The 24,118-nt window shown below is 45.2% G+C and overlaps 1 protein-coding gene across 1 annotated transcript in view; it reads left to right on the top strand.

Moving 5' to 3' along the window:
* The window catches only part of TANC2 (tetratricopeptide repeat, ankyrin repeat and coiled-coil containing 2), a gene marked incomplete at its 3' end in the record, with an annotated part of 210,504 nt that overhangs the window by 145,584 nt on the left and 40,802 nt on the right, over nucleotides 1-24,118 (top strand). Inside the window, exons 10-14 of the mRNA XM_084301019.1 lie at nucleotides 195-476; nucleotides 2,737-2,870; nucleotides 13,947-14,178; nucleotides 17,231-17,397; nucleotides 19,430-20,037. Coding sequence (XP_084157145.1) covers nucleotides 195-476; nucleotides 2,737-2,870; nucleotides 13,947-14,178; nucleotides 17,231-17,397; nucleotides 19,430-20,037 — 1,423 coding nt within the window. The remainder of the gene's footprint in view (nucleotides 1-194; nucleotides 477-2,736; nucleotides 2,871-13,946; nucleotides 14,179-17,230; nucleotides 17,398-19,429; nucleotides 20,038-24,118) is intronic.

The raw sequence follows: 24,118 nt of genomic DNA, 5'->3' as shown, positions 1-24,118 counted from the left end.
GAACTCCTTTGATGGAAAATGCTGGGAAAGAACCAATACTTTTAACAGCAAACCTGTGGGCAATAAACAAGCTTGTATTCTTTCCACCTTTTGCGATGAAAAGATTCCTAAGGAAGATTAAATAGCGGCTTCAGATCTATGGTTTTACTCGGGTGCCATGAACGCTTACATTCTCTCCCTGTGTTTCCTTACAGTACGCTTTGCACCTTACCGACCTCCTGACATCTCTCTGAAACCACTGCTCTTCGAGGTTCCCAGCATCACCACCGAGTCCGTCTTCGTTGGCCGCGACTGGGTGTTCCACGAGATCGATGCTCAGCTGCAGAGCTCCAACGCCAGCGTTAACCGAGGAGTGGTGATCGTTGGCAACATAGGCTTTGGGAAGACGGCCATCATCTCCAGGCTGGTTGCGCTCAGCTGCCACGGCACTCGGATGAGACAGATCGCTTCAGATAGCCCGCACGCCTCCCCGAAACGTAAGTTCAACAGCATGCACATCTTCCAAACTCACAGACCTTTTCCATCAATTTTTTTAATGTTTTTGCTGCAAAGATCCCTTTCCTCTTCAGACCCAAGAACTCAGTTAAACCTTTGTTGCCAAGCGAAGGAAGCACCTGCCAGCATTATTTATACTACTTGTGCTCCAAAGCTATGGTTTGAAGAGTCAGAATAGTTTCTCTGCTTTCCCTGGCTTAGAAACATCACAGATTGTCTCTGATCAGGAAGGCTCCAGTTTTAATTGCTCAAATTATTTTATTACAAATCCCTACTGATGCATTCTCCTTCCCATACAGTTGGTTTATCTCAGTTTTTCTTGGTATAAAAGTTTAGGGTAGGTCACAAGCCTGTGTGGGCTTGGCAGCGAGGCTAGCTCTGCCTCCTGTGGGTCCCCTCCAGTTCACATCACTCTGCCATGACATGTTTGCAGGTGGGGATGACAACATTTTAAAATCACTCTGCTCCCAGTAAGTGGATAAGACAGTACTAAAAATACTGAGTTAGATACCTAAAGGTATCTTTAAGGATCTAGGTCACTGTATCTCAGAGAAACTGTAGTCGAATCTGTTTACTGGAATCCAGCGCTCTTAGCCATGTGGAAATATCTGAAATGTCACCGAATGCTGGCATGTTGAGTAGTGTCACTTGTCAGAGCTAAATGAACAATGTGTAGTGAAAGGCAGGGCATGTTTCTATATTTTAACTGTAACTCTGCAGTGCACCAACTGCATGTCTCCCCAGCCTGCTTAGAGGGATTGTGGAGATTAGCAGTCTACTGTACTTAACTGTTTCCAGACTAAAGGCTTGGATATTGAGAAAGCTCCCTGTACCTTTCATACACAGAAGAAAAAGATCCTTGGTCACCTTCATTTTAGTCCATGCTCTGGTGTGTCCATGAATTTGAAAGTGAAATGATTCCTTGGTGTTAGTTATTGGGGTGGAGACCCTAGAATCAATCAACAGATTTTATTTCCTAAAGACTTGAAAAGTCCTAGTCTAGCTATAGAAGATAATAACCGTTTTACTAATTTCGCATGCTGGAAAAGTCTACAATGCTTACTAAAATCTATGTTTAATAATAAATGCTAATTAGGTGACGTGACTATTCTACAGCAGTTGTGTTATCAGCATTAGAAAACTGGAATAAATAAAGCCTCAAACTTTCTATTCTTGGCACGGAAAAAACAACGCAGGTGAAGGGGGTGGTGTATGCTCAAAACCAAGAATGTGCATCATTGCTAATACAGTCAGGATTTAATTATGTAGGCAGTAGTCATCCTCCTTTGCTGTTTACCATTAAATGGGTCATTGTTTCTGTTATGATTTCAAGTCAATCTCAAGGATGCATTGCTGCAATCTATCCAGGACAACCCTCTGCTAGTAGAGTCTGTTGCTTTTAAAGCGTTTCTGAAATAAAGAAAACGGTAATTGGGCATCATCAAGTACTGCATGTCTTTATGTCATTCAATAATACTCTGTTTGAGTACCTATGGGTGTAAAAATGAGTGGTTTGAAAATCTTAACCACAAAGGTCTGGTGAACAGACTCTTGTACTGGTAAAGCTGATTTCTTCTTTGCCAGGCTAAAGAAATGCAATAGAAACACAGTTAAATTTGGCAGAGATGATTGCAGTATAATTCATTAGTTGCTTTCAAGCCTCTTCCAGATCCTGGTGCTACTCTTGCTTCTCTCTCTCTGATAGCATTAATGGGCTCCAGATAGATATGTTAGCTGTGGCTCTCCATTTTTATATGTTATAAAATGGGTACATAATTCAGAAAAATTGTCTTTCTCCACTGAAGAAGGACTCTGAACTAAATTAACGAGCAATGGGTCATAACGAAGGAAGATCTATTGGCAGAACTGCAGAGCCCAGGGAGCACTGCACTAAAATACACCAAACTTGAAGACAGAGCGTGCTTTCAGGAACGCACAATTCACTCAATTATTGTGATTACTTTAAATCAATGGAAGTACTGTGGAGAAGATGAATAAGACAAGTTTAAAGCTTTATCTTAGCAATCCTTCCCGTGCTGCTTCCAAAAGGAAGTTCTTCAGGAGCCTCTGTCCTGGCTGGCTGGTGTCACCTTGTCCCACTGCCTGAAGTCCTGAACAAATACTCGTGGAAAGTGTAACTGCCATGAATGAACTGCTAGAAAATGTCATATGTGTAGTAGGTAATAATAACGTGGGTCGTGCTTGTCCCATAGCCACTCATAACCTCTTTCCTCGGGACAGATGTGGATGCAAACAGAGAGCTGCCCTTAACCCAGCCGCCGTCTGCTCACTCTTCGATCGCCAGCGGGAGTTGCCCCGGGACTCCCGAAATGCGCCGGCGCCAGGAAGAGGCCATGCGGAGACTCGCTTCACAGGTACGGAAACATTTGGGATTTTTTTAGGCCTTGGAAACCTGTCGGTTTTAATGGACTCACTTGGAAGGCTTTCTGTCTTGCATCGCTTTGTGCACTGGAAAATGTGCACGTTCAAAAGCTTACTGAGAGAGTACAGAGGATAAATTTCTGGAACAAGTTTTATTACCCTAGGAAAGTTGTTTCTGTAAAATGAAATTCCCATTATATCAGATACATGTGCTTTTAACTCCGAGAGTGTATCTTTTCCAGCCATCGTACTTTATCATTCCACTAGTGGAAGTGTTACGAGATGACACAGCTACCAGAATCATTGTTGTTTTTTTTCAGCAGTGAAAAGGAAATTGCCAAGTGACCGGTGTTTTGTTTTGAGAGGAGCAGGTAGCATACAGCAGGTGAAGGAGCAGGCTGTGAGCATTACTGCTGGGTGGTGCACTTGGATGGTTTTGGGGGAAAGTCTACAAAACAGATCACAGCCTTTTGAGCAATACACGGATCGTTTGCTGTTACAAGAGTGGATTGTGTACAGCAGTATTGCTTACTGTTGGTAAGCTTTCCAGCTTGAGCTTTATTGTATTACCGAGACTCACTCCTACTTTTGTGATAGTGGGAAGGTGCCATTATATTGCTTTGAAATCTGAGGAGCTTGCTCTTCCTACGCATTTTGAGAGGATGTGAGCAGTTTATGCTTTCCTGTTGCCTGCTCCTACTATGGGGAGGAAAATATCTAGCAGTGTCTTTGTTCTAAATTACTGCCAGGACGTGTTTTGCTTGGCTTTTTGTACCAGATACTGTCTTGTCCTATCTGCTTTCTGCTGCACCCAGATGGCAAAGCAGAGAGCGTGTGATAGCTGTGTAAATAAATATTAAGACTTGATTTTCTTCTCTTCCACATGGAGCTCTTGAAAGGAATGCAGTGGCCAGGCCTGCTTCCATTCAGAACGCATTAGTCATCATGCTCCTTGTAAATCTTCAGCATTACAGACTACCAGAAAGGCCAGTAAGCGTGCTATCTCTGCTTAAAATGCCTCATCTATCTCGACTTTCTTCCCCTGAGTGCTTCAGTAATCCTGCTGGATACGTAATTGATAAATGGACACAATTTTAGCTTCAGTTTCCTCATGAAAAAGGTAAGAGAGATGGCTTCTTCAAGCAGCGCGTCACATCCGCACAGATGATGCACTGAAGCTTTTTTGCATCTCTGGTTGCTGGACCAGTAAGAAAATAACAAAAAATGCTCATAGCCAAAAAGTAAGGTTAAAATGGGGTGTTATACCTACAATACCTGTAATACCTTGGCTGCACACCCCTTTAGGAAAGGGCTCTAAAGCCCCATTCATCCCATAGCTGAAAGTTTTTGTGAAACCGATCCCGTGCTTTGCTGTCAGAGCATAACAAATGAGTTAGGAAGATGTAGTACCTCTTGTGCTAGCAGCACGGTTACAGATTTTTGGTGGGATTGTTGATCTCCCAATAAATCTCAACTGCCATAAATGCAGACAGATTCCAGAAATAACTGTCACTGGCTTCCAAACACGAGGCCTTCCCAAAAAGATCGATGCCAAGGCTGATGAGTTGACCTTCGTGTTCTTGGAATCGCTTCTTTTACTCGAGTAGCTGACACAGCATGCAAAACTTCTAAAAAGCTTCACAGTGTTTAGCAAACAGTTACGGGATGAGTCAGAGCAGCAGCGGCAGGGCTTGATTCAGCACTCAGAGACCTTGGGTCTATTCCCAGCTTTGCCGTTAGCCTTGCTGGGCTCCTTGGAGATCAGCATCTCATCCGCCTGCCTGTTTCCCTCCCTATTAATAGCAGAGTGATCCATGCAGCTAATGGTCCTTGGGTGTCTGACGCTGGAAGGATACGTAACGGGGAGGTGGTTGGTGTTCCCAGTTCTAAAAAGCAGTTGTCTTCCAGGTATGTCCTTAATGAAGCTGTGCACTGAAATGAAGCATGTGCTTAAATCCTGATTCAGAGCATCACTTCCTCTCACAAAGGGACCTTTTACTGGAAGTGTAGGACCTTTTTTGTTTTGGTTGTGTTTTTTTTCAGCTCCATGTTCCTGCTGATGGTACTTGATCAAAAGCAACAATTTGGTTTCATTGCATCAGACCCTTTTCCAGAACAGCATGTTACAAACAGTAAGCTTGATGGATTATCCAGCCTCAGGAAGGGAAATAAAGGCAAATAAAATGGGTTAGGATGTTTGTCAAATTGATAGCTGGAAGTCGTGTGCCTAGTGCACTCTTAGTAACCTCCTGAGTAGCACAGCTCAGCATCGCCACTGATGAATACTTGCTGTCAACAGCAGATAAATTGATTTGCTTAGAAAGAGCTGTGCCGTATGATGTCCTCCTAGATAAAACAAACACTGACTATTCCAACCCAGCTGTGGTTTTTGAAGTCTCTGAGTGACATTGGGAGCAAAAGGATTACTGACCTGGCAACGTAATTGAAAATCCATTAAAATAACAGTTGGGAGCTCTTTGTGCTGCACAGGATCACCTCATTCAGAAACTCAATCACATGTCTATAACTTGCTTTTGAGAAATCAGGGAAATTTGTTGTTCATTTGAGGCTTTGAAGGTGTTGAAATCTTAAGAAGAGCTACTACACTGAGTGGTCTTAGTAGACAATAGTGAAGCTAGTCAGTTAAAATAATTTAGCTGCCTAATGTGAGTGTCTGATGCCACGCACTGCAGCAGGCTTTCCGGGGGACAGTGTCAGAAAACCCTCACATGGGTAAACTAAAGGTTGCCCAAAGTCTAATCTAAAAAAGAAAAAGGAATATCCCTTGCAGGAGAAAGGGAGAGAAGACCATATTCCTGTATCAGTAGCTGTGGAATAAAAAAAAACAATTCCTAATGGCCTACTTCAAAAAGTTTTTGTTTGACTGGCTGCAGAAAAAAGAGCCCAAAGAAATGACAGAAAGCCTGACCCTTGGGTTGGTCTGGTTGGAAAAATTGTTCTTGGACGTGTGTGTTCAGTAGTTGCATTAAGGCTGGAGGCAGAACTGAAGCAGGGAAGAAAGCGTTGACAGTGACGGACAACCACAATTGTCAGGGATATTTTGGGAGATACAAAACATATGTGAGGAGACAGAGAAAGCCACGTACAGATACTCCACCTCTGCTTGCACTGAAGGGAGAAGGATGTTCTGGGGTTGTGCTGTGGTCATTGTGAGACAGAAACGCAGATCGTTATGAAAGTGGATTAATAATATACTAAAAGGCTTAAGTAATTGTTGGCACGGGCTCCAGAACGCCAGTGGGAAGCACGCCGTCCCTCTCACCCACTCCGTTCCTGCTGAAAATGTCACTTACCCCAAACTCAGAAGCCGTGTGTTTATGATGACAGAAATGAAAGGTGAACAGTTGCTTTTCCTCCTCTGGATTACTCAGGGTTGTACTTCTCTGTCTATTTTTCATGCAGTAAGTTCGTTGGGGCAAGGGTTGCTTTTAGCTCTTGTTGTCAGAGATGAGCAAATCGTTAATTTTAAAAATAAATGACTGAAGGCTGCCTAGCAGGAGCGCTGCTCAGGCTGTCTTTTCAGCTCCCTTGCCATGCTGGAAAAGAGCATTATTTTATTGTATTCGTAGAGTAGATTGAAGTTATCTGTGATTTCTAGTTCAGTGTCCATTGGAAAACTATTGGAGAAGAAAAACGCTTAGAAATGAGCCAATTTAGAAAACCGGTATCAGGTGTAATTTTTGTCCTGCAAAAGCTGTGCAAGGAAACAATCTGTGTCCAGCTTGTTCAGGAGTCACCTGATGTTATGCTCGCCATGGACCCTAGGAGGACAAAAACATCACAAGCGGGCAGAATTCTCTTCCTCCCAGAGGCTGGTGGGCAACCGCTGAGGTTTGTGGTGTCTCAGTCCCCCTCTGATGGGAAACGGAGCCTTTTGTCATGTGAAAAGTGGTCGTGGTAGGAAAGGTTGGACGCTCCTCAAGGTTTGCAGCGAAGGAAAGAAAACAAGGAGCTTAAACTTGAGGCTGCTCTCTTCATTTTGTCATTTCTCCTCCTAACAGCCCGTCTGACTAAGGTTTTGTAAGCGGCAGCAGGGTGACTACTGCCTTGAAGGATTAGCAGAGAAAATACTGGCGGTACAATGATGCCGTCGTGTAACATCACCCAGGTCTGTTCTGGCTGCCCTCCTCTCCCAGCTCCCAGTGAGAAGTTTGGGTGTGGACAGAGAGAAGATTTTCAAAAGGGAAAGTTCACTCTTGCTGTCATTCCAGGGTCGCATTCAGGGTTGTGGTTGGCATCGTGTTGAGTGCTGTTGTGTAGACAGGAATGAAGAAGTGTGCCAGGAAACTAGAAGCATCAAGTGCTAAATGACTTGCCATCCATTTCCTCGCAAGGAAAATATGAAGTACATGGCAATTTTAATTGCTTCTTAGCAGAGATTTCTGTGAATCAATTTCCTAATTTATTTTTTTTAAAGGTAACAATCTAGCTTTCAGGAATGGAGCTGGCAAAATCCCCTTTTTCCTTTTAACTCGTAGGCTTCTCCTGCCTCAGAAGAAGAGGTGAGGCAGTGGAGCTGAGAAATGCCCTGTCGGTCGTGGGGAAGTTGGTGGGCTGGTTTGTGGGACCCCAGCTCCCAGCAGAGCCATCCTTGCTGGGGAAGTTCCCCTTCCGTTTTCCCTCCACCCCCTGTCATCTGTAGGAGTTTGTAGCACAGAGAGGCCTGCAGGGAAGAAGAACAAGAGGGATTGTCTTGCCAGATCTGGCAAACCCTCCGAAGTCATGAATAAAGCTTCTCAAATTGCAACACCCATCTTGACACTTGCAAATAAAACATTAGCATTTCTGGCAGGGTGCGTTTGGTTAGCCTTTTGTTTTAATCTGTACGCATGTATTATGGAAATCAGTTTACAGGATTCCTGACTGTATTTCAAGTCAGCCCTCTGACAAAGAGCAGGCTGCCAGTTCTTCAGCAGTGCCAGTGAGTCAAGCTTCAGCTCGGCTCCTTCCCTGCAGTAGGTGCATGCCACGTTCCTGGTGAGCTAGCCACGGGCAGCTGAGTGCAGAGCTTCGTGTAACTGCTAAACTCATGTGCTGGTACTGGGTGCTTGTAAACATACTGCCTGGGACCACAGAATGACTGGAAGGTGCAACTGAAAAAAAAAAAAAAGTTGTGAATAAGAACAGCAGGGTTTTTCAAGCTAAGATCCCATACAAAAGAGCACTCAGCACCTCTGCCATGTTGTGCTGTATTTTTTCTTCCTTTTTTCTATTTATTCTTTCACCCCTTGCAATACCCTTTGACTTAACTTCCTCTGAGCAGGGCTGGTGAGCAGCATGGCCAAGTCACCACACTGCTGTCCTTGCCGTGCTGCTTTCCTGTCTCCAAATGTTCCCGGATAATGTATAACTTGGGCTGATGCCTCTCAGCTGGAGCGTGACCTTGCTTGTCCAGCACTGGTCCTTCACCTCAGCAAAACAAACCGAGAGGCGTTCCCACCGGTACAGAAAAATACAGAGTCACAGACATGTCCTGGGTGACCTTTGCATCTCAGCGAGGGCCACCAGCACCCCCGGGAGGTGAGAGAGCCCAAGGTGAGATGGGTTCAGCTCAAGGGAAGAAGCCCGAACCAGGTGTCCCTTCTGGTTAGGATCACCTTTGCTGTTTTCCCTGGAGGTATTCTGCGTTACTCACCCAGGATTTTTAATGGATGTGATACACGGTTTAAATAAGCCACTGAACAGCTCTGTTCCTTGGCTTTCTGGCTGTGTCTGCCTGCTCGTGGTAGCAGCACTTAAACAAATGAGCCTGAAAGCCAGTTCGGCAGCACTAATGGATTGTACCCTACACAGAGCAGCTGGTTTGGGAGCTGTGCTTCCATGGCATTAGCTCACTCAGCTGGTGCTGAGCACTGCTGCTGACTTCAGAGGCTCTTCCCCCATCCTTCAAGCCACAAGACAAAGCGTCATTGCCATTGCTGCGGGCGTATAAAAAGAACAGGAGTCCTCCTACCTTATGCAGAGGTGGAAGGCTTCGTTACTTCAGAGCCCTGATGCCCTGCGACACTAATGAGTTTCAGAGGGCATTTTCTGGCAAACTCAGCTGTGTAAAAGTAACGAATGTTCCTGATAAACTGGGTCTCCACATCTGCGCACGGTCATGTGCAGTGAATAAAACCCAGCATTCGCGTTATTACAACCAGCGCTGTGCCTGGCAGATGGCCTTCTGGCAGGTAAAAGCACGGCACTGAATTTACGTGAAGCTATTTTGTATGGCTCAAAAAGAGAGGAATCTTACCAGGTGCAGAAATAGGGTTAAAATGCAATGCCTCCTTGTCCGGCACTGCAGAAGGAAGCTGAGACGTGTCACACCAGAGGCGTGATGTCAGAGGAATGCCTCTTAGATGGAGGATATTATTTTTCACAAATAGTGGTGCCAGAGAACTGCTTAAAATGGGCCTGGCCTATTAAGTAAAAATAACTCCTTTCCCTTGAGCCATCTGCAGCCCCTTTCTCCTTCGATGTGCGCGCTGTCCTGCTGGTCTTGCTCCTGTTCCTGGCTGTTATCTCCTGCCCCCCTGGCCTGCCCTCTGCCCCTCCCAAGCTCAGTCTCTTTTCCCCCTCTGCACTTCCAGGTGATGCCCCACAGTCCCTTACATTTCCCCCACTCTGTGCCCTTTCTGCCCTCTTCCCCCTGCTGCTCTCACGCGTCTCTCCCCCTCCTGTTTCTCACTGTGCTGGGGAGAGCCGCTTTGCTTTTAGCACACACGTGTCGCCCTTTTTCTTCCAGCAGCTGCTTTTGTAGATCTGTTCTATATGAGGAAATCTCCCTTTTTTTTTTCCTGATTGCCCGGAATTCTTCCTTGCTTTTCTCAGCCAGAGCCAAATCCCTTTCAAATCAGGCCGAGAACCAGTCAGCTGCAATGGGTGGCTTAGCCTGGAGGTGCAGGGACACACAGCTCTGCTGCCAAGCCTGGCGTTCCAGAAAGGGTGGATGGGGCCATGACACAGGATGGAAGGGCAGAAGAGGAGACAGCATGAACAGTGCTGGTTTTATGAGGCTGAATAATGAGATTTGAGAAGTGATTGTGGTGGGAAGGAGAGAGCAGGACGGCTGGCGGCAGGAAGCTTGGGAGAAGAGGCTTCAGGAGGCCTGCTGGGTGTACCACCTAAAGAATATCTGACCAAATTCTTTTATAATTCTGCTTCAGCACTTAGGGAGATGAGCCACTGTCATTTATAGGGAGGTTCAGTGCGCCCTGACCCCACTGCAGGAGGGGACGGGGCCGTGCGCGCACCGAGCGCTGGCCGCAGGCTGTGAGAGGCGACGCTCTGCAATCTGCGTCTGGTATTGCTCAAGCCTTGTAACACATAATTAATATTTAAAAAAAAAAAATAAGTTGTCACAAAGCTCACGATAACTGTGTTTCTTTGGTATGCAGCCAGCCAGCTAGACTCTCCAAATTATTTTAGGAACGTAGGCCTTACAGGCCAAGTCCTTTATTTTTCCTAAGAGGTGCACGAGATAAGCTGTTGTTTTGGCGCTAAGTGGGGCAGAAGCAGCTTTGTGTTCAAAAGAGAAGAATCTCAGTCCTCAGAACCCATGTTTGGCGTGGAGTCGCTTGCAAGTGATTTCTCCTTGCCAACTTGCAAGAGTTTTTTACACATTTGCACATTGGGGAGGAGCACGAGGAGCACTGGCTGTGCAGCTGGCACGTGAGGCTGCCTGCTTGCGTGACCCCATCCGTGCTCTAGCATGTGGGATCAGTTGAGGTAAAACATGCATGATACAAGTGTGAATTACTTTTGAAGCTCTCTTGCAAGCAAGAGAGGAAATGATACAAGTTTGTGACTTTTGGCATTTGATATTTAATAGAAACAGCAAAAAAGCCTTGGGTTCTCAGTGTGGAGGCATTCTGCTTGCTGAAATTGCATTCTCAGCCCTTTCAGAAATGGCATAAACATGTACATTGAATGGTTCTCTTTATTTAGGTGTTACTTTCCCCATCCCTTGTAGGAATCCACGCCTTTTGCATTCGGATTGCTTACAGGCATTGTGTACCCCGTGTTTGGGAAGATTTCAGTTTAATAGAACTCCAGAGCAAGGAACTTCTCAGCTTCCAGCTTTGTAAACATCATTTAACAAACAACGAGAGCTGAAATAATGGTTTAAAAGTATGGGAAGGCCAATCTAGTGTTTATGGTGTTTCGTGCTACGTGATGACAAAGTTCAAATTGAAAATATGATCAGAAAAACTACGCCTTAAATTGTATCAGACAAAAATAGCGCTTACTGGTGACAACAGCCAGGCATGCCCATATCTTTGGAAGAGCAGGCTGTCCCCTGATGATTTCCTTCATTGTAACACTTCCTAGATGAAATGAAATGTTTCACTCAAGGATTTAGTTTATGATGAGAGCTGCTTGGAACTTTCTCAACAATAGAGCAAAGCTTTTTAAAGCAAAGAAATTCAACTTTTGGAAAATGAAGCTTTTACTGAGAGCACACCTTGTTCGATGCAATGTTCAATTCCAGCCTGAACAGGTTCTTATTTTTCATTTCTTGGATGTACTTCTTGGCTTGTCCAGGTGAGTAAGAGGAGGAGGGACTAATAACACCCTGAATTACGGCTAGTCTGAGGAGTGTTATTTCAGATGTAGAGCAAGATCTGGGCGTGATCTCCCACATCTTAGCAAGGTATCCTAAGCAGCGAGATGGTGCTAAAGGCATTCACCTACTGTGGGGAGAAAGAGCAGGGTTTGAACCTGGGAATGAGCCCCTTCCACAGCAGCCCCCCTGTTGTCCTGAAGTCTCCTCCTTTCTTTTTCCATGTGAAACCTGGCCCCATTCCCAAAGGCGGAGCCAGGGAACGATTTGAGACCTTTGAAAGTTTTATAGGATGAGAAAACCGTTTCCCACCCAACTCTGGTTATATAAGCAAAGAGCCTGGTTTCTAACACCAGATTCAGCTTCCAGCGCTAGCTTTTGGCAGCGTCTTTTTGATTTGAAAATTGAGAAAATGTCATGGAGAATAAATAACATCAAGATGAAATTCTGGCGCAGTTGCACTTGTGAGAACATCGTAGTGCCTTTCCTTTAGTTGCCTTTCCAAAGTCTTCCTTGCTTACTGGTTTGTCTTCAGATCCATCTATTAAGCACTACATCTATCATACTGCTCAGGCTCTGCCAATATGTGAACAAATCCAGCCCAAGTATCAAAAACGTATGTGAAGGGGCTTCAACGAGCTGAGATGTAACTGCACATATATTCCAGAAGAAGGAAGTGTGTCCCTATAAGTAGCGGTGGCCGTTCTCTGCAGGGGTACTGGCTGCGTCCCCTTTTCCATGACTTAGCTCTTTAGGTTCCTGGAAGAAGTTAGTAAGCCTCTCCTAAAGAGGAGGCCTTATTTTTGTGCCTCTATACGTTGTGTGTTGGAAGTAAGAGCTCTGCACGTATAGCAGTTTGGTTTCTGTTAGCAGGAACGTGATACATCAAAGGAAGGCTGCTCAGGACCTTAGTGGTGTGGGATCCCCAAGTTCTAATCCCCAGATAAATGATACTGCAGAAAAGAAATCACTGCCTTTATTATGACTTTACCCGGTGCTGTTCTCTAAGGGGATACATTATATTTTAACTGGCTGGTAGCAAAAATTACGTTATGAATTTGGAGATATCCATTAAAGTTTAAGCACATGTTTTAGGACTTGATGCTCCAAATTGCAGCCTAGCTTTATCATCGCTGCATGCATCACACCTTGTTTTCACTCCAGAAGGAAATTATTTCATTATATCCCATTGGTAATTTCATAGATTTCTATTTAAAATGAAAAAAACAGTGCTGAGCCAGCAATGTTTGAGGACCCCCAGCCTTATGTTTTGCTTTCTTAGTGCCATCTTCTGCAGCCACATGGTCCGGAGACCAATGGATCCAGCCAGCAGCCAGCAGCCCTGGCCTCATTGCAGAGCTCACACAGCATCCAGAGATACCCAGCAGTATCAGATACAGTTATCAGATACAGAGAGGCCACACAAATCAGGTCCTTGGTTAAAAAGCCCACTCTCCCCAAGTTCAGAAATGTGTTTTATTTTGCAATATTAGTGCGCTGTGCTGCAGCAATGGACAGCACAGGCTTCTTTTCCAGGGCAATGGTGGCAAACTGCCCCTGCCTTCTTCACTCTGATATTTTTGGATACTGTCAGTGGCATTTGAAAAGGCAGTGAATGGGAGCAGCACTGGAGAAAAGCTTTTTTTTGACGCTGGCACCAAATGGCCAGGCTGGCACCGAGGATGCTGCTCCCTGCGAGGGACGGGGGGAGCTGCTGAGCAGGGTGGGACTGGAGCAGTCTGCTGAGGGCTCAGCAAGCCAAGAGAGGTCTGGGGGTGTTTTCTTATATTTAAAAAGAAACCAAGAGAATTGTCAGATCAGAGTGCGAAGATAGCACTGCTTTTCTGCAGATTTGAAAAGGAGGGCAGGATTTGGTGGGTGCTGGCAGACTTGGAAAAAGCAGGTGCCCTCAGAAAAGAGGAAGGTTTCATTTTTATTTTTTTTTCTTGACTTGGTTTTGTGAATGAAGAGTTCTATCGCAGTGGATGAGTAATGTATAGTAAACCTGGCATTCCCTGTTGTTCATGGGAATCTGTCACTTGCAGATGCTACCTTGCTGCAAGGTACTCTCTTCCAGCTAGTGCCGCATGTCGCGTCTACAGAGCTTAACGTTTGCAAGCAGCAACTAAAAAGTAAGTTTAAGAAAACAATCACAAGTTATTATTGATGCCAAGTCCTTCCACAGAGCTTGGAGCACAATCCTATCGCTCGGTGCTGTGCTTCTGAGATGTCAGCTACTGTCACTGTCCGTCTCCATGAGCAGCTACAGCATAATTTCATTTATTCCCCGAGTGGCAGGTCCAGTCACTTTTCAGGATCAGTGCCTGTTTTCACCAGCCGATTCATCTGGATCCTTGTCACGGGTGGTTAACGCTTGGTGTTCTCAAAGACTTCGCCTGCCAGAACACATCAGAGCTGCCGGACGCAAAACGCTGCTTTTAACAACTCACCCGCCTCGTGTCTGACGAAGGTGCGTCCTTGTTCCTTTCCTCTCTGCCAGGTCGTCGCCTATCACTACTGCCAAGCAGACAATGCCTACACCTGCCTGGTGCCCGAGTTCGTGCACAACGTGGCCGCGCTGCTCTGCCGCTCGCCGCAGTTCGTCGCCTACAGGGAGCAGCTCCTGCGAGAGCCCCACCTGCAGAGCATGCTCAGCCTGAGGTCCTGCGTCCAAGACCCCATGGCCTCCTTTCGGAGGGGAGTCCTGGAGCCCTTGGAGAATCTGCACAAAGGTATTGTGATGACACCTTTCCCATAGCTCCCACTGCACCTTTTTTTTTTTAATATTGTGCTTAGATGCATCTGAGCATTTAAACAAAGCAATAAATTAATCCATCTGTGTCGCAGTCCAAGAGCTGCAGGCAAGAGGTGAGACCTAGAAAAGCTGAGATTATGCCATCATCCTTATTTGGAAGCAAAGAGTTAATCCCTCTTCTCCTGGTGTGCAATTCAGGGCCACAAATGAAATGTTAATGACAACGTGCATTTGACTTAGCTTTCTTGGTTTCTTCCCCATCCCAAATGTGGCCTCGCAGCTCTGAAGGTGAAAACAAGCAGCAATTTCCATGCACAGCTCTGCTTATGGCAATGTGTTTTGATTTACTTATTTAGGGGGTGAGTGTTTTTCCCTTTCCCTGTCATTATTTAGTGGGCTCTTGAGAATTTGAAGCTTTCAGCCAAAGAGCTGATACCATAAAAGTCTATAGACACCCTGTCTAAAGCTTCTAGGGCAACTGGTAACAGGCCATATCCTGATTACTGATTTCAGAGCTTTTTCCAATGCAGCATTGATTTTGTCTCCTTTTCTTTCAAGATGCGACTAATTCGTTGTGACAATCGCTACCTTTAAGATCTCCGCTCGTTGCCATGAAAACTGGCAGAGGGTTGCAGAGTTCAGGGCTGTGTTGTCCTGCAAAATTGCCTTTATCAAAATGGCACGCTCTGAGTCGTCGGCCACAAAAATAGTTGAGATAATTTTCTGTTATGACCCTGCATATATCCCAGTGTTTGAACCGACGTGAAATAGATGCAGCCTCTACCAGATTCAAAGCCCTGCTGTTCAGATGAGCTCTTCTGAACAAAGCGTCCAAGCCCTGAGCTGCTGAGTCCAACTCGCGTGGTTCTACCAGGCACAAGAACACCCCGAGCCAGCACAGCTCGACAGCAGTTGATTTTCCTGGCATGGAGACATGTCACTGTAGGAGTCGTGTGGCTACCCTTTCCTACCAACACTCCTGGCAGAGAAAGGACACGTTTAGGAACCGCTGCTCTAAAGGAAAATAATCTGTGGTTATTGCAGTAACTCCTTGGGAGGCGTTCCAGCTCTTAATTTTAAAGGGTTTCAGAGGATGCTTATTTTTCCTGCCAAGCAGGTTGGCCCTCAGCTGGTCCCAAGTTCTTGGGGGGTGGAAAATTTTTCTATAAAAGTTCTGTTTGCTTTTGGGCTCGGCATTCGACGCAGCTCTGATGGAGCCAGTGATTGGGGCTCTCATCTTTCAACGTTGCTGATGGAGAGTGCTGGCAAGCTGATTTGTACCAAGTGTTTTGTGACAAAATGAACAGTGTCTGGAAATTGGTTTTAAAATATATAACATTTAAGACTCTGTAAATATATCAGCAGGTCTTTTACAAGGTGCTGTTGAAGCTTTAATGCTACTGGGGCAAACTTATTGCATAACCATTAATGGTGAATGTCACTGAGAAACTCAGATTCATGTTTCTCAAATACATTTTTTTGAATCGCCAGGAATCTAAATAATACATAGGAGAACAAAGTTCTGATTCTTCCCCTCTCCCTGCCTTCTCCCCTCTCCCTCAGGCTTTATGAGAAACATGAGATATGAGCATAAAACTTGTGCTCCATATTCACTCCAGGATTTCAGAGAGTCATAAAGTGTAGTTTCAAGTATATCCAATAAGCTTACTGAAAAGTTAACTGAAAAAGGATCCCTGGCGAATTTAATGCAAAATATGTGTTCTTCGTATGGATATTAACAGCACATTTAGAAATAAATGCAACTTGGTAGCATAAGGCAAGGACAAGATGGGATTTTGGTGTTCAGCGCTACTGAAAGCAAGGTGTTTACGCGTTTCTGCCCTCCCTGGAATACCACAGACGGCTCGTGTTGCCGATGAACATTTTGTGCTGGATTTTTATAGAAAATTTCCTGATGCATTTTACAATCAAAGAGAAAAGCTGATCAGCTGTCAGGAATACTGAGCTTTTTTGTTAGCCAGGCTTATCCCTGGTACTTTACAAAGGAGAGACAACATTATACCGATTAGAACCTGTAGTACGTCAGTAGCTTATGCCGACAGTAGCCTCGGATGTCCTATTTCCCACCCATTACTACGTTTATTAGACAAGATTACCTTTGAGAAGATATCACTTGAGCTTAAGATCCCAGTTCACAAGAATATATATCATTAGTTCCAAAGCTCTACTCAGCTCTCAGCATCCGACCTAGAAACACTGGCTTCATTGTATGCATCACTTTGGTTACTGCATTCACCCGCAGCAAAAAAAAAAAAAGGTTTAAAAAAATCATGACTTGCTTTTTGTGGGATCTGGTTATTCCCCCCAGCTTGTTTATAAAAGTGGTTTTGACTGCAGAGTTCTGATCAAACTCCTTTACAGTGCTGGAAACAGTCAATGTAACCTTCAAAATGTTGTACAGCCAGCCCCACACCTGCAGAGTGATGGCTTACTCTCCTCAAATAATTGTTTTGCCTGTGAATCGGGTTTGCTTTCATTTCAAAACACTTGTCCAGACCTTACTTGATCAATAAGATGAAGTGCAAAAATAAATAAAATAAATAAAGTGCAGACATCAGAATCAGCATAGTGTGGAGGTGTTGGGGAAGTGACTTTCTTGGTGAGCATTCAGAAATTAAGACAGGCTGACATCAGGTGTGAGCTTAATACCAAAACTACAGAGAACTTCTGATAATGTGCTTATTAAAACTTATCAGAAGGACCTTGATTCACATCAAATAACATCAGACTTTGTGGAAGTGGTAGTTTTTTAAGGATATCTGTTTTACTTGTAGAATATTACATTTCGTATGTCAGAAATAAAATATGTATTTTGGAAGAATGGAAATTGTTTATGTGAGAACCTACCTAGGAATTAGTGTATTGTAAGAGAGGTGCTGCTGCTGCATTTGTATTTCTTCTTTAGCAGTATTTGATGACACTTCAGAACAATGCAGTGACTTTACAGTATATTGTAGGCACATGTTTAGCCTTTTAAATTAATGCCTTTTTTCTTTCTCTTATCTCAGAGAGGAAGATCCCTGATGAAGATTTCATCATATTAATTGATGGCTTAAATGAGGCAGAATTTCACAAGCCAGATTATGGAGACACCATAGTATCATTCCTCAGCAAAATGATTGGGAAGTTCCCTTCCTGGCTGAAGCTGGTGGTGACAGTCAGGACAAGTCTACAGGTACACTGAGTCCAGTAACTCTGATAAACTGTTCCGTTGTCATGATGGGTGTTGATAAAGATTGTCTTAGTTGTATATAAGGATTTGTTTAAGACCCTATATTTTAGGTTATCCCTTTGGCCTTTTTACACTTGGATTTGCATTTCTGTCCCAGACTTTACGGAGTTGGAAGGGTCTAATCTGGCTTCACTTGTTTATGCCCATAGATGTTCATCATGTTCAAATGAAATGAATTCATTCAAGTTCATTTCATGTAAACTAAACTCATGTGAAAAGGGGCTACTTAATCACCAAGCATATTAGGAGACTGCTTGAAAACGTCCTCTCCTCGTTGTGGAAGGGCCAAGGATTGTGCATCTTCATACCACTTTGTGCAACTGCGTTGGAAGGAGTCAATGTTGGTACAAGTCATTATTCAGCTCAGTTAAGAATATCTTGAGTAGGCGCTGAAGCTCTAGGCTGAATGTTGTTTGGGTTATCCATAAGTATTTTCATTTTAGTTTGCAGCTGAGCAGGTTTTCTTTTTTTTTGTTATTATTTTTTACCTTCATCCTAGCCTTAGCTATCGTCACCACTCCCTTAGCACAGGATTAAGCCGCCCTTGGTTTGTTGGCTCATCTGAATGGAGCAAGCTGAGAAGCAAACAAAATGACCCAGTTAGGACAGATCTGCTATTTCAACTGTTTCAAAGCAGAGCTGGTTGATTTGCAGCATCAGTTGTGGGAACACTGACACTGAGCTTTTGAGCCAGGAGCCCGGAGGAGACAGACGTCAGAGGGATGAGATGCGCTTGGGATGAGAGCTGCTCATCAGCTGGCCCAGCTGCTCCAGGGAGAAGGACGTGTCTGTGGCTCTACCTGACGCAGAACAGCACCCATTTCTTCATGATTAGCCACTTTTCATTAGCATGGGGCTGTGCAGTTCATTTGTACCAAGGTCCATTAGGCAGTTTTACCGACATCCGCTAATATTTACCGAGCTCCGCAGGTTGATTTACTGTGGTCTGCCTGGCAGGGAGCTGAGCGCTGGCTCCAGCTCCATCCAGGCAGCCAGCTGCTGCTCGCTGCCTTCGGAGCGGGGAACTGCAGCTGCTCCCTCAGACACTGGGAGGGTAGGGGCTATCTGCTCTTCTGTGCCGTGCTTCTGGGCCACTCGCTAGTGGAGTAAATTAAACATATTTTCAAAGAAATCTTTTTATAATGGTAGGTAAATTGCATCTCGATGGCTTGAATTCCTCATTTAATTAGGGCTCTTGCAGCCCTACAGTCTTCATGATGAGCTTTAGTTTTGCACCGTGTTCACCCTTTGTATTATTTTGGAGAGTTGGTTGCTGCTCCTGAAACTGCCTTGTCCAGCTCCATCACGTCATTTCTCTCCCCACTTCGCAGTGACAGAGCCCATGACATGAGAACTCCTTTGGAGAGGCCTTCAGTGATTTTGAGGCCATCAAAAACCCAAAGCATTGGTGAGTTAGCAGATGAGAGATACCCTGGACATGGTATCTTGCAGCAGATAGACCTATTTATTTTGCACTGGAAAGCACTCACTGTTATCTGCCCTCACGTTTTGGTGCATTTCCCTGTTGATAGCAGCAGAGTAGCACAGGAGGAGGTGCTTTGCTCGGCTTCAGCAACATTTGTTTTGGCCTCAGATCTGTCATCTGTCTGTTCACAGGTCGTTCCTTCTATCGGGCTTCTGAAATGACAGCAGGAGGGATGGCATCTCGGTGCTTGGATGGGGCAGGGCAGGAGTAACAAGGGCACTGCTCCGGGGGATTTTTCTAGACCTTTCCAGGGATGAGGTGTTAGGAACCGTGTCCTTCATTTTGATTTCAGTCATGTCTCACGCAGAAAGTACTTGATTATAGATGAGATCGTGAGGTCCTGAAGGCACAAACTGCCATTTTGTGTGCTTGCCCTGATGGAGAAGGTCTTGAAGGAGTCTCAAAGGTGCTACTGTAATATGAATTAAGTTTACTTAATGAATAATAAACGTTCCCAGCATGAATATACTTCTTTTTCTTTCTTTGCAGGAAATAATTAAGCTGTTGCCCTTCCATAGAATATTTTTGGACAGACTGGAAGAGAATGAAGCCATAGACCAGGACCTGCAGGCGTACATCCTTCATCGGATACACAGCAGCTCGGAGATCCAGAACAACATCTCGCTGAATGGCAAAATGGACAACACTACGTTTGGCAAGCTCAGTTCTCACCTCAAGACTTTGAGCCAAGGGTCCTACCTGTACCTAAAACTCACTTTTGATCTCATAGAGAAAGGATACCTAGTACTAAAAAGCTCCAGCTACAAAGTAGTGCCAGTGTCTCTGTCAGAAGTTTACCTGTTACAGTGCAATATGAAGTTCCCAACGCAGTCTTCCTTTGATCGGGTTATGCCTCTCTTGAATGTGGCAGTGGCATCTCTGCATCCATTAACAGATGAACATATTTTTCAGGCCATTAATGCAGGTAACATTGAGGGCACTTTGGAGTGGGATGACTTTCAGCAGAGGATGGAGAACCTTTCTATGTTTCTTATCAAACGTAGAGATATGACGCGAATGTTTGTTCATCCCTCTTTTCGAGAATGGCTTATTTGGAGAGAAGAAGGTGAAAAGACCAAGTTTCTCTGTGATCCTAGGTAAGCAGATGCTCTGAGGAATCAGAGCTTCCACGTGTGTTCGTCTCAAAAGCGTTTCGTGCTGTTATCTGAATCATTTCATTTTACAAGGTTGCACATGGAATGAGATTCATCTCACCTGACTTTGATGTGTCTGCTCTGTACATAACTCCAGCTGTACTGGTCTCCTTACAACTTTGTATTGTCCGTGGAAAGAAATAAGTGCTCCTTGGGCACAAAACTGACCCGGCAAATGTAACAGTATTCTTTAGAATGAGATGAGCTGTTCTTCAGAAGGTCCCAGTTGACTAGCTCAGATACAGGCATCTGAGTCATGCTAGGGGTGGCTGCATTTTGGCAGATTAATCCTGCCAGCTCAGTCTGGAGAGGGGAATCATCCTCTGTTTCCTCAAAGGTAGCGAAACCATGTGAAGCGGAGGATAAGGAGATGAAAGATGAACAGTGTGGATACGTCTTTTGCAGTTGGCTTCTTTTTGAAGTCTTGTTCCTCGTAGTCCTGCTATAAATGCATTTTTGAAAGCAAAACAAGGAACGGAATCAGGCTCTTCACAATTTTGGACTGTAAATGCATACGTAATCTCCGTACTGATAGCAGCTGAGTTCCTGGCTTAGCTCACAGAGAACAGAATTTAATCATGGTTAGATTTATATTCTCTAAACCCAGTGATCACTATTAACAATGTTATCTTTGTTTCTGCTGAAGAGTGGAAACAGACACTGACTGTAATTCTAGTAGTTTATCCCCATAAGCTCTGCTCCGTTTTGCTTGCCCATCTCTTAAAATACGATTACAAAAATCAGGGAAACACTCAGATGCTCGGCTGTATCAGGGCATCTCCTGGATCCTGCGACCAGCCTAAAGAAATACGGCAGTATCTGCTGGAACCACATAGCTGATTAGAGCAGACATAGCCGCTAGCACTCTCGTTGTAATTTACCACTTTAGATTTTGTCACAAACAGGCTACAGTAGAAAAATATTATATAGCTCCTCCCAGTGGGAATCTTGGCTGGTTTAGTGGGTTCTGCGCGATAGTCCTATCAAGTGAACCCTCTGTAAAACATCTTACAGCAGCAGGTGTCTTTATATCAATCAGTGCTGGTTATTTAATATCCTCCCGTGGAGTCATGAAGTGCTCGTCACTGGGTGATGCTTTTCCACCTTGTTTGCAACGCGGACACGTCAATTATGCCGATGGAGCTGAGAGCAGCCCCCCTTTCTGGCCACTTGTCACCAAGGTGGTTACGGGCTTTCTACAAGCTCTCAGAATACCAACCTCAGAATGAAACTCAAAAGTGCTCCATTTTAGATGATTTTGCACTGAAGCCATGCTTGCCACTGCACGTGGTTTTTGCAGGAAGCCACAGATCAGCCCTTGTTCACTCGATGAGATAAACCATAGGATGGATCTCTGCTCGGGGTTCAAGGACATCATGACCACGTTGCGCTGCCCTCAGAGCTGTAGTTTGAGCAGGGCTTGGTCTGTAGCTGTCTTGCCAAGCTGAGAGCGGGCACAGCGCTGTCCTGGAGAGGAAACCGTGCGAGCTGCGCGCTCACCTGCCTGCGGAGCTGGAGCCGGGTCCTTTGCTCTTCCACTTCCCTGCACCAAACAATTTGTCACACCCTTCGGGAGGCTCTTGGCCGTCACTCGAGTCCCGTATGTGCCATTTCACCTGGAATATTAATGCTGGCTTTAACCATAGAGGGAAATCTTCTGCTCTTTGCAAGAACAAAACCCCTGTGGGATTTCTGATGCTAACCAGACTCAGCTCCTCGCCAGGGGCAAGCAAAGTTGCAATGCATGTAATGGGCTCCCAGTGCCTCGAGTGCAAGTCTATACGTATTGAAGGGCTAATAAATATCTCTAATGTATAATGCACGCTAATTGCATTACACTCCGATGGTAGATAATGAAACAGGATACATTTTGGTGATTAATAGAGAGGACCCTCTGAGATTCTGCTATTGTGCTCCTCAAAATCCTCCTGTCCAGCTCTCAGGGAAGCGCCGATATTGCAATGTTGAGCTCAGAGTACAGTAAACCCTTAGCAACGATTAAGATAAGTAATGATTTTTCATTTTATTCCTCTAAAAGAAGCACAGCTTGCACTGACTGAGCTAATAGGAGTAACCTATGAAAATTTGCCTGCTGTTGGTTTGTTTGCAGCAACTTTGATTTCCTTTCTGCTCGCTTGGGAATTGGGAAGATGTTATAACCGTACGGACCGCTCATCGTCTGCTGGGGCAGAAACGTGCTGTTAATGCAAAGCTCGTTGACTTCCCCATGTCGATACAGCCAAGAGTCAGGTTGCTGAGGCTGATTTTTCATAGGAGAAGAGCTTTGGAGTGAAGTGTGGTTTTGTGAAGCTGCTCTTAATTGACTTACCCTGACAGGGCGTCCAGGTGTAAGGATGTTACGAAAGAAATTGGGATAATGGGCCTTGTGTCTGCAGCACTGCAGCTGGGGTAATCTTCCTCATTTCATTAATGAGAGCGAGTTCCTGTGTTCTGGGGAGTATGGAGAAGAGGGGAGAGGAAGAACACAGTGTCCAGAAATTACCACGTTTTCCTAGGCCTTTATGATAAGCGGCAAATCTCCATCCTCCAGATATTTCTGTGAGCCTGGTGAGTTGCTAACCCTTGTCCTTGGATGCTCACCGTGAGTTTTCTGTCTCAAGCAAGGGCTGCCTGGCATTGAGGGGAACACAATCACCATAACCTCTCTCGCAAGAGACCCCCCAGCATCCATTTAATAACAGGGCACCAACAAAGCATTTGTCAGAGCTGAACTAGCATCGGAGTAATGACTTCCCCTGCCTGTCAGCGTAACGCTATTAACTCAGTGCCTTAGTTGACAAATAACATCAAACATCTTAGGGGAAAGACCCAATCCTTTGTGACTGGTGCATGGAGAAAGTGGTGATTATTGAGTGTTTGCTCTTACACTTGTATTTCTTAACGTAAATTCTTCTCTGATGCCGTGCTGTGTTTTGCCTAGACTTAATCAGAAACTTCCATGCAATTATCTTGCAAGCTTTTACAACGCTAATAAAACGTTTTATCCCTGGGCTGCTGCTGAAGGAACTGCGAGGGAGACAGACGTGATTTGCCCTGGTGAGGCAGTAAAAGAGCTGCAGCCAGATACAGACCCCCAAAGTGAAATTACTCTGTCCAGATTTAAGTATCAACATCTGCGTGGCTTGTCTAGACTTGCTTTATAGTCAGAGGAGGGAAATAAGGATGATTCATTTCATCATGAGCTAAAAGGCTAAAATAGGTCAGATGAAGAGTGCCTCGCAAGTGTCTCCTCCTGTCGATTTATAAAGGAGCTCAGGGTTTTGGGCTCACCGGGAGATGTCTCCAGTACTGACGGTCTGCTCTGCTAACCGGTACGCAGGTTTTGGGGGTAGATCTGCAGGTGTCCTTTTCTTGCTCAGAAAACAAAGGAAGGAAAAAGCTGCTCTTTATGCCGTTGCCAGCATATGGCTCTCGTAACAGGGGCTTTTGCTTCTCAGGGTGGCACACGCACAAGCTGCTGGTGTGTCCCCTGTCATTGCTGAGCAAAGTGGCTCTTTGTAGCACGGCTCAGGGACCTTCCAATGGCAGTGGCACCTCAGCAAATTAAGCACCGAGATCTCCACTCGCAGCATGGAGTCACCTCACCTAGGCTCTGGTGCTCGCAGTGCACGTATCTGGACCGGGGTGAGTAGGAGGGCAGCAGGCGCTGGTGTAGCGATGGGGGAGGACAGCTCCTCCCAGGAGGAATATTCCGCTGGGAATCCATCCGGGAATATCCCAGATGCGGCGTTAGTCTGAAATCCTGAACATCTGTGGTCAGGCTTCCAGAAAAGCTGGATGCTCAGGTCTGAAGAGAGCCCCTGCAGGCACTGGGAATCATTCAAAACCCAGTTCCTGGTGCCTGGGTCAGGAGCCGGCAGTGACACCGCTGGGGTGGTTTAGGGGTGATGCTCAAGCTCAGAAATCACAGAATCCTAGAATTACTAAGGATGGAAAAGCCCTCCAAGACCACCTGGTCCAACCATCCCCCTACCACCAATGTCATCAGTAAACCATGTCCCCA

The sequence above is a fragment of the Netta rufina genome, assembly GCF_964035555.1.
Source record: "Netta rufina genome assembly, chromosome: 24".
In the NCBI taxonomy this organism is placed as follows: Eukaryota; Metazoa; Chordata; class Aves; order Anseriformes; family Anatidae; genus Netta; species Netta rufina.
This window is presented reverse-complemented; position numbering and strand designations above follow the sequence as displayed.